The sequence below is a fragment of the Rhinopithecus bieti genome, unplaced genomic scaffold, assembly GCF_001698545.2.
Source record: "Rhinopithecus bieti isolate Rb0 unplaced genomic scaffold, ASM169854v2 scaffold_11375, whole genome shotgun sequence".
Classification (NCBI taxonomy): domain Eukaryota; kingdom Metazoa; phylum Chordata; class Mammalia; order Primates; family Cercopithecidae; genus Rhinopithecus; species Rhinopithecus bieti.
Window position 1 is genome coordinate 113,206 of NW_016806746.1, and position 10,998 is coordinate 124,203.

General features: G+C 33.5%; 1 protein-coding gene across 1 annotated transcript in view; it reads left to right on the forward strand.

The window, feature by feature from the left end:
* Positions 1 to 10,998, forward strand: part of LOC108533120 (dystrophin-like) — a gene marked incomplete at its 5' end in the record, with an annotated part of 146,669 nt that overhangs the window by 80,639 nt on the left and 55,032 nt on the right. The window contains one exon of the mRNA XM_017877511.1: positions 7,174 to 7,415. Within this exon, the coding sequence (XP_017733000.1) occupies positions 7,174 to 7,415 (242 nt within the window). The remainder of the gene's footprint in view (positions 1 to 7,173; positions 7,416 to 10,998) is intronic.

Consider the following 10,998-nt stretch of genomic DNA (forward strand, 5'->3'; position numbering starts at 1 on the left):
AATTGGAAGATAATTTTCGTTTTGACTATATTTTATCAAATGTGAAGAGTTGCATGCAGAATTTTAAAACAGTTAATATTAACCATCTCATTAATTTTACAGCAATAATTTATATATTAAGAGTTTATAGACAGTAAGAGATTCTTACTAATTTATTTGGAATTTTTAACCAAAGAAAGGAGTTGGCCAAATTGCTTGCCTACTTTAAAACTATACATGGACATTTTCCTTATGGATGTTCCAGTTCTTTTGGTCAGAGTAGAAGTGATCTTTCACGATCATAGACTAAAAAGAGAAGCTACTAAAAGGAGAGTGTTAACTAAAAAAAAAAAATCATGTTTCTGGCATTTTGGCATGAAATTTTGGTATAAATTTTAACTGATTTATCTCTATCTTAGCTGTATTTTTTTGTTTGAACTAACATTAAAATTAATTTACTGTTCTTATGTCAACATTAATTGGTTGGATAAATATGACAGAATATTGGATGGTGCAAAGTACCTCTTTTTACTAAAGACTTTTTTGGATAGCTATAATTTTCATGCGGCTTATCGTCAATATGTAAGATTAGGATCATAACCCTGGTCTCAGGAAGCTGTTAACTTAATGAGGGCAAGTGAAAGGCTAGATCAGGTAGCCAGTGATGTATTTATATATTCTTGTAGCTGTGTATATTGAAGAGGGAGTTTCCAAATTCTTCATCTTACTTTTTAACAAAGATGGGATGATATAACTTTATTTAAGGTTTATTTTTTCATTTCTTAATTTAAATACAAAATGTAAATAATTTAGAAATTTAGAAAAATTTAGCCATTAAATACAGTAAGTAATCTTTCTAATGCTTTAATAATATCGCTAACTAATAATGGTTTTCTAAGATTTTAATTTGAACAGTCTTTAAACGGATGCTTATCAAGACCAAGGCCTTTCAGTCTATTACTGAGATTGTGGAGTTTTAGGACAACCTAGAACTAAAATAATATACATATGATTATACCTAAACGTATATCTATTTTTATCTATTTAGGATTAGATGTAATCCTTTCTGTAAAATAGTATTCTTGCATGAGTACATACAGTCTCATCAATCAGGTTTAACACAGAAAGCCTAGTTTAGATAAACTGATTTTCCATATTAATACTGAAATTACCAAAATATGGTCATATCACAACATTCATTTGAAAACATATTTAGGCATAGCTCAGGTTCTCATTCTTTAGTCTATAAGATGCTTTCACCATAATTTCTAGAGGAGATACTATAATTATCTAATAAGATTAGTTGTGTTTTCTACATTAAATTGTGGTTCATTTTCAGTTCCTATTTGTAGTTTTCTGTGTGTTAATTAAGAGTCTAAAGACAATCACATTAAGGACATGTTTAAATAAAAGTGGTAATTATTAGTATATTAGACTAAAGAACATCTCAAAACTATCATTCCCTCAGTACTAGATTATAGTGTTTAAGGTGATACCTAATAATAAGTATGCTAACTGTTGTAATTAAATGGCACAGAATAACACTGATGAGGGCTCTTCTTATCTATAACATTAACCAAGTAACTGTCTTTTATTTCTTGTATTTTGATTCATAGCTTATTAGATAATTTCACATGAATTATGTTATTTGAGGTGGGCAACCACGTTTTGTCAGATGGGTGAGAGTTTGGCTCATCTCAAAGCTAAAACTCTCATGATCAGTGGAAAGGTTTTCAGTAACAGCAGCTCTTCTAATCATATATTTTAAGGGCAAGACATATTGCAAATAGTCTGTATACAAATGTGGCTTGGAGATTGTACCATTTGTAGTAGCCCAGTCCCTCCATCATGAATGAGTAGCCTTTCACAGTTGCATATATATTTCCTCTTCTCTTATTCCTTTCTCAGTACTGGGCAGTTTGATTTATATTTCTTCTTTCTCCACATGACACTCAGTATAATGCTTTACACAGAGTTCACATTCAATAAATGTTGTTAATTGACAGGCACATTTTTCTTGGTTTAACTCTGATCTCCAAAAGGAAGAGCCTCTGTGGGTGTGTGTGCGCATGGCAGGCATGTGCAGGTGAACTCCCATGTGCAGATGTGTGTGTGTGTCCATGTGTGTGAAAGGAGGAGACTGTTGTCACTGTTGTTGTGGGAAATGAGTGGTAAAACAAATATGAGTAAAATCTGACTTTTTTCTAATTTTATGATGTTTGAAAATAAAAAAAAGCTAAAGGGCTATATTAGTAAAATTTGTATTGCCCTCACTAGGGATATTTCTTTCATATATACCATTAATTTTTAAAAGCTATTACTTTAAGTCAGTGTGGTCACAGAAGCCTCTAAAATTTAGCCTCAGAACTTGTCTTCAAGGGTTTTGAATATATCTCTATTACATTTTAGGCTATTATATTGAATGCTGAATGAACTTGTAATAACCCTCCCTTAAAGTGCAACAAAAATAGGAGACTGTTTATTAGCAGCTTTATTTTAAGTTTCTATTCCAAATATTCTTTTAATTCAAGAGCTCTGGAAACACTGGTTTTGCATTATTCTACCCTGGCTTCATGGCTAATGATGAATATAGTTGATGAGGAATACTTCACTTTAAGTGGCAGTTCTGAAGTACTTGCATGGAAGGTGGTGCACAATTAAAATTATTCTAACAGTCTGTTATGCACTGTACACAAGTAATAAAATTAATGGATGCACTTCAAGTAATGATCCATTTCCTCTGGGTGCAATATATTTATTCATAGACTATTTCAGGGGTTGTTTAGAATATGAGATGTGAATGGATTATGATCCATTATCCCTGAGATTCTAATGTGCTACAACAAAATGGTTTCCGTAAGTATTGTTCATAATGCCTGGTGTGTTAGTATTTGTATTCTTAAATAGCTAACACAAAATTAGAAAACAGATGCTCAGATGATTGATACCTAAAACTTTTCAGATATTTACACTTACAAACTCTTAAAAAACTTACAATTTTCCATCGAGCCAAGGAGCATAATTCTATGAAATACACATAAAACAATTATATATAATAACAAAATTATTTTCTTGGAAAACACTTTGAAACCTTTTTTATTCTAGAAAGGTTTTAATGGTCTTAGAAAATCGACAGTAGTCCTGGCATCTAGATGGTCAATTAATTTACAAAGTTGAAGTAATAGCATTTCTAATTTTAAGAGAGATACATTAAGTAGTGACACGTGACAGTGCTTCCCATCCCCTGCCCAAGTATTTTAAAGCAAATTTGATGCAAGAGAGATGGTGTGCTTGTTTGTATATGGCTTTTGGCTTCAGTGTACATTGGTCTCATAATTTTTATATTCATATAGAGTACATTATTGATTTGGTATTGAATGAGTTCATGAATACAGTGTAGTTATTTTCTTTCTACTCCAAGCTGAGAATTCTATCAGATACTGCCAGTGGAGACATTTTCTAGAGGAGTTTATAGCTTAGAAGGACAGTTTATGCCCTTATTGAGCAGGCAGCATATTCACAATGAATTAATACAGTGTTTGCATACAAATCCTTCATAACACGACTTCTGATTATCTGTGGCCAACATTATGTCTTTTCTAGTAACAGAAATTTCTGCATTTTTTAAGAATTTTTGGTTTCTTTGTAACTTCAGTCTCAAATGATTATAAATGTGGCAGAATCCAGAATTCTCAAACTCTTTTTATTTTTATTTTAGTCAGAGACAGGGTCTTGCTCTGTTGCCCATGCTAGAATACAGTGATGCAATCATAGCTCACTGCAGCCTCGAACTCCTGGGCTCAAAGGATCCCTGGTTATTGGTAAAACTTCTTTAAGAAATGTATGAATACACCTTCTATATCCCATATTAGTCCTGTATTATATAAAATTAGGACTAATTTTAAAATAGTATTATGAACTTTTTATACATGGTCTGTTGCAGTCATTAAGAAGACTCCCTCTCCCCTAATTTTGCACAAGAGATCTGGTCTCTTGTTTTCTGAATATTCTTTTTCATTTCCTCTATATGACATTGTCTAATATGTCTTTGTTGCCTAGTATGTGTGAGCGTTTGTTATAAGTAAGTTATATAGGTTAACTCAGAACTTTGATAAGTATCCTATGAGGTTGATTCTATTTTTAATCCTCATTTCATGGTTGAGGAAAATGAGATCCAGTGAAATTAAATAACTGAACCCATTTCACACATCTAGTAAGGAGCATCAAATTTGAACTCCCATCTCTTTAACATCAGAATTCTCACTGGTCATTTCTCTGCCTTTCTGCCTGCCTCCCCCTTTTTGCTATTATGGAAGTTGTTCTTTGATCTATCACTGCATTTTAATTGCCTGCATTCAGTTATAAATATCAGTGTTATGAATTTGTACAAAGTTGACTTTTCTTCATCATTTAAATTTCTTTTACAGTGATATATTGCAACATTTTTTGGGGACACAACAAAGAGTTTTGTGTAAAGATCAACAATGACTCGTTAAAACCCATCCCTAGATTTTAATAGATACTGCAGAACCTATTGGTACTTCACTATAATTTTATCGTTTTACAAAATTAACATATCCATATTGAAAATCAACTTACAGTTTTATTTTTTCATTTTTTCATTTGCTACAATTTGTATTGTTGACCTTTCTCAGGGACACAGAGTGATTTCTCTCTGGATTCCCTTCTCATTTAGACAAGTGTTAAATAAAACTCAATCTAGCATCAGTCTATTGATCCCTTTAATTTAGCATTTCTTTTTTGACTATTTAATGGCTGGTTTATGTTGACTTTTCACCCTTCGTGGACTTCTAACTACTTGTTCAAGTTCAACATATGCCAAAAATATTTCTCCTAAATATCTGATCATTTAGATCCGTGCCACATTTTTTTGTTATTAAGTAACATAATTTAAAATTCTGTCCAGTATATTTTTTAATTATACCTTTTAATTTTCCAGAAATGTTAAGGTTTTATCATAATACTTTTACAAACAGAGTGCTCATACGATTGAAGTTTCTTATTCTTCTCTTATGCTTTTTACCAAATGTGGTCATTTTCTAACTACAGTTACTTAATGGTATCACTTAAAAAATATTTTGGTACAATCTTTGATCACTCCTCAAAATCCAACAATCAAAAACAGCATGTCATACCACATGTGCAGATGTCTAAATAAGACCAATTTCTTCCTTAAGTATTAGGAGGATATTAGAATATTTAGCTCCCGCAAACCACGGACTTCTTTTATAGTTAGATATGTGGAGCCATGTATATATTCTCTTTCTACATTCTGTTATTTCAGTTGTATCTCATTAAAAATATATCGAGGAAGAAGGAGGGGAAAATAGTTGACAATAATATTTGCAAAGTTTGTCTCCTTCACCGCAATCCTGAGAAGCATTATGCTTTGAAATTAGTAAAGTTACAGTTGTGTTTCAAATGAATTGAGGGACATGGTTTGGCAACATTAATATCTTTATGGCAAATAGAACATTAGAATATCAGGGCAGAGGGAAGTGAAAGAGGATAAAATAATATAGTTGTTGAATTCACATCTATATATTTTTTAGTCTTTAAAAAAGATAAAGTGGGAGGCATGTACAACTTAACGAAACCATAGGCCTTATGTTTCTAGAGATGCTCTTCAGACTTCTTAAGAACTTAGCTTCCCTTTAACTAAATTATATTACCAGAAAATTAAGTGAAATGAACATTTATAAGAGTAGATTATCTTAGGCAACCTACTCTTCTACTACCAACCTACTCTTCTACCTTTTAGGTATTTTAACCTAGAGAAAGAAACGTATAGTGAGTTCATGTTCTTTTGAGATCCCTGTAGGTAAATGAGAGACTATAAAACATTTAAATATTCAGTATTTCAAAAGCATAAGAAAGTTACCAGTGCTAATGTAGCTATTTTTAAAAATGCATATCATATTTATTTTCTCTTTTATATTCTGTCATTAAGAAAACTACATAAGCTAATAAATCTAAGAAAGTCTAAATTTTGTAAACTAACTTTAGAGAATTTGAATATTTTAACCCATAGCATAGCATGATATTGCCATGCTTTCATGCTATGTGTGGAATAATATGTACTTGGATTGACATTCATCATATATGAAAGGACATAGCATATTCCATGGTACATAGTAGGTGCTCCAGAATGGTAATGGTGACAATGATGTGCTTGTGTTTCCATTTTTCCCTTGATAAAGTTTTCTGGGTTTGGTATTACTATAGATGATTTTAAAACTGTCAGATGAACTTCTACATTTATAAGTTTAAAAATGTTTCATATTAGAAAGAGTATTTTTCCTAGTACTTGTTTTACTTACTTGGATCTATGGACAACCTGAGATGGAGTCTTGCTCTGTTGCCCAGGCTGGAGTGCAGTGGCGCAATGTCGGCTGACTGCAAACTCCACCTCCTGGGTTCACACCATTCTCCTGCCTCAGCCTCCTGAGTAGCTAGGATGACAGGTGCTTGCCACCACACCCGGCTAATTTTTTGTATTTTTAGTAGAGACGGAGTTTCACGGTGTTAGCCAGGATGGTCTTGATCTCCTGACCTCGTGATCCACCTGCCTCGACTTCCAAAAGTGCTGGGCTTATAGGCGTGAGCCACCACGCCCAGCTGACAGTCTGTTTATTTCTAGTCTTCTATAAATGAAATAAAGAATAGTTAATCTTGGATAATTTTTTTCCTCTTTTTAAAATGATGAAAATACTATTTAAACTAATTTCCAAGCCCATTTTAAAATTAAAATGTAAGTTAGTTCGGGGAAGTATATTTGAGTAATGTGCATGATACTTAAAATGTATCTGAAAACATCCAAAATCTTACTTGTTCATGATCAGCCTTCCAGCTCCCATCAGAGCTTTGAGCACTTTTGTTTTTATTTAAATTCTTATTTAATATTTTATTTAAATACATTCTACTTTTCTACATCTTATGTCTTATTTATTACTTGATGGCATTGATAATCTTTATTGTGATACAAGTCTAATAATTACAATGAATGATCTGAAATCATATTTACACATTTATATCTTAGAAAATAATTGATTTGGTTTGAGATCATTCATGTGGTGAATACTTTTATAATTAGGATGTGTTGGCTTTCAGATCATTTCTTTCAGTCTGTGGGTTCAGGGGATATATTTAATTATTATTATTTTTTCTTTCTAGAGGGTGTTAATGCCGATAGCATCAAACAAGCCTCAGAACAACTGAACAGCCGGTGGATCGAATTCTGCCAGTTGCTAAGTGAGAGACTTAACTGGCTGGAGTATCAGAACAACATCATCACTTTCTATAATCAGCTACAACAATTGGAGCAGATGACAACTACTGCTGAAAACTGGTTGAAAATCCAACCCACCACCCCATTAGAGCCAACGGCAATTAAAAGTCAGTTAAAAATATGTAAGGTAAGAATCTTTCCTCCTCCCGTTTGGAGAATATTAATAGATGTTTCTTGGCAATTTCCAAGAAGACAATAACAAATTGTTTAGTAATGAAACGTTCACCTTCTAAGGATTTAGCTGAGCACAATAAAGTTCAAAACGTAAGCAACAAAAATCAGTTTAAATATGTAAGACATAGATACCCGGATTCTAAAATTGTATTTAGCGTAGTTACACAGAGCTAATTGATGTGTCAGTTTGCAAAAGCATGAGGTAGATTAGGAGCGTGGAAACCACACGTATCCTATAAAAAATGGCCTCTACCTAGGAACTCTTTCTTTGCGACTAGTGAAACATAGTTGTATGTTGAAAAAGTGGAATCCATGGAAATAGTTAGAAACACGGGTCAACAACAAGCTTGGATGTGATATAATTGGATACATAAGGAAAATATTTAAAACTGATGGACCTCTCAAATTAGGATAATTTGAGGAAAGTTTCTTTACAAAGAGATATTTTTTAAATGTAGCTGGCGTATAGAAGAACCACACGGGATAGTGTAGTAACCCAGCTTCAGAGTTCTTACCTCTTGTAGGCCAGAAAGGATCAGGGAGAGAGAAGTTATAGAAACTCAGAAGGAGAGAGTCAGATCCTCATGGTAAAAGCAGCATGGCCAGCTTAAGGAATCCTCATAGAAATGGAGTCAGAAAAATAAACACCCCACTTCTCTTTTTTCCCTGCCTCCAGAATCTTGTCAGGGCTCTAAACTTAATCGTAAGGCAAAGGAGAAGGAACTGTCATCTGTAAATATCAGTCTCCTGGGTTACAGGAGAAGAGTGGATAGTGGATCTGGAGGAGCAAACAAGATATAAGTGGACAAAAGGGTGTGAGAAAGAGATGAAAAGATATTATGCCTTCAAGTGTAAGAAAACAAGAGCTGTATAATAATGAAAATAGCCTAAACTGTTGTCATTGTTACTATTATATATATTATATATATATAGTGTCTCTAATGTTTCTAAGAATGCTACTAAATGTATTAATCAGCTCATGCTGCCACAACAGATACCACAGACTGAGTGGCTTAAACAACACAGGTTTATTTTCTGAGAGTTCTAGAAGCAAGAAAGTCCAGGACCAAGGTTTGGCAGGGTTCAGCTTCATCTTCTGGTAAATTAGGCTGTCTTCCTGGATTGCAGATGACCAACTTCTCACTCTGTCCTCACATGGCTTTCCTCTGTGTGTATACATGAAGAGAGAGAGAAAGAGGGCTATTTTTCTTTCTCTCTTTCTTTCTCTCTGCCTCCTTTTATAAAGCCACCAATCCCTAAGGGATTAGGCACCCCCCCACCCCCAACCCTGATGACCTCATATAAACATTATTACCTCTTAAAAGTCCTGTCACCAAATGCAATCTCACCAGTGGTTAGGACTTCATTCAACATGTGAATTTTGGAAGACACCATTCAGTCCATAGCACTGAGTTTTGGGAATATTATAGTGAGCATTCAAGGACCCTGCTTTTAGTGTATTTATGGAAAGCAGAGGAGAGAGATATAAAGCAATGGAATCAATATTTTTAAATTTCCTACTAGGATCAGTTGTTTATACAAAGATGCAAAGCTTAGGGAGAATGACTAACACGAAAAAACGAACCTGATAGGGCCACCAAGGGCATCTTCCTTGAGAGAGGAGCATTTGAGTTGAGACTTTTGTGATGAGTTGGAATTAGGTAAGAGAACAGTGAAGCAAAAGACTCCAGGCAGAAGGAACATGGCGAGAGGGAGCAATAAAGGCCAAGCACCTGAATGAAGACCATTGTAAATGCTGAACGTAGCGGGGCAGAGGAATGAGAGGAGAGTTGAAGAGGAAAAGGCAGGCATATAGGAGACAAACCATTGACTTCTGGGACCTGCTAGTATCTTGGTTTAATTTGAGAAGCAAATGGAGATCACCAGAAGTTTTATATATTAAATATCGTCTGGAGGTTGAGGACGTCATCCTAAGGGAAAATATTTCTTTTACTGCATCCAGCCACAAAATTCCAAATTCTGTTATCACCTCTTTATCACCCCTTACTCTTTCTCTCAGACCCATTGTTGCCTGTTAATTTGAAGAATCACTTTAGGTAAAATATTTAGCAAGATAAGCTTAATATTATTCATACAAGGGCAAATATATATACTGTTCTGCTGTGATTAGTGATAGGCAAATAAATTATAACATGTTTCACAGCATTTTCTTTTACTTGGAGAAGTTTTATAACATTAGAGTGCATATTTAGCTCATATTCTAATGCTTGGCAGAACTGGTTCTTAATATTCTGGGGGTTAGAGGGCCTTATCAGAATTGGAAGAAATTCATGAACTCTTTCCTGAGAAAAATACAAAAGCTTCCATGAGATAAGCATATAATTTTAAAGGATAAACAGATTTAAAGTAGATACCATACTCTGGAGGACCAGCTATACCAAATCCTTTTATGGAGATAATGGCTGATTGTTAACATCTTTTCCAATGCTGAATACTTCAGTTGAAAATTATGTCTTCTATGATTTATTCTCAGAACGTTAAGGTCTCAACTGAATGTTTGCCCAAATGTTTTATTAGTTTCAAAGTCCCCTTTGTTTTTCAGAGCACACTTGGCCATAATGTTGGCTCTTTCTATAGCCACCTGAACAGGAAGAATGGCAGCCCTGTATCTAGACCAATTATAAATCAGGTTCATAGTAGATGCCAGTGCTGCCATTTGTAAATCTAGTATACAAAATATATGTATATATTTCTGTACTGTAAATACAGAATATTACCCTTTACCTCTTGTCTTATTTCTTATCCGTGGATATATACCAACTTTCTAGCGCTTGTTTGAGAGGATTTATATTTGAATGAGAAATACAGGCCACCTCCCCATTTTGCTAAACATCTTTAATCTTCACCCACCAAAAAGATTGAATCATCAGAGAATATTTTACCTGAATCAACTCATACTGTTATGACCACATAAACACATTCCTCTGAAAGCTGTATTTATATTTTTTAACATGAGAATAAGTGGCATTGTGCATTAGTTAGTGTTGCAACCATGACAGAATTTATGTGATAAATTTCTCAGCCACTCCTAAGACAAAAGTTACTCTCTCTCCAAAAGATTATGAGTGCTTCCATAAATACATTTTCTTTTTTTTTTTGCCTTTTCACTTTGATTTTCAGGAAGCTCAGATTTAAATTCATTTTAGAATTGCTATAATTCTTTCAATTTTCTCTTCTGATAGGCTCATGTTCCAATTTTTAAATTTCAAATATCCTGTTTTTAAATATTAAATAGTAACCTTGAAGTATTTTTTTCTAAAGACTGCATATATATGAATTATAAATAAGCAGCCATGATAATAACACTTTTAAAAAGGGCAGTGAAAACTTTCTCAGTTCAAATTATATGTGCATTAAATACAAAAAATTCCTACTTCACTGGAAACAAGAGCATGAAAACATTTATGTAGAGAATAGCATGACCAAAAGAAATACAGTGCTAGCCACGACTTCAAGCCGCATATGTAATTTAAAATGGTCTAGAAACTACATTAGGAAAGGATAAAGAAGCAGTA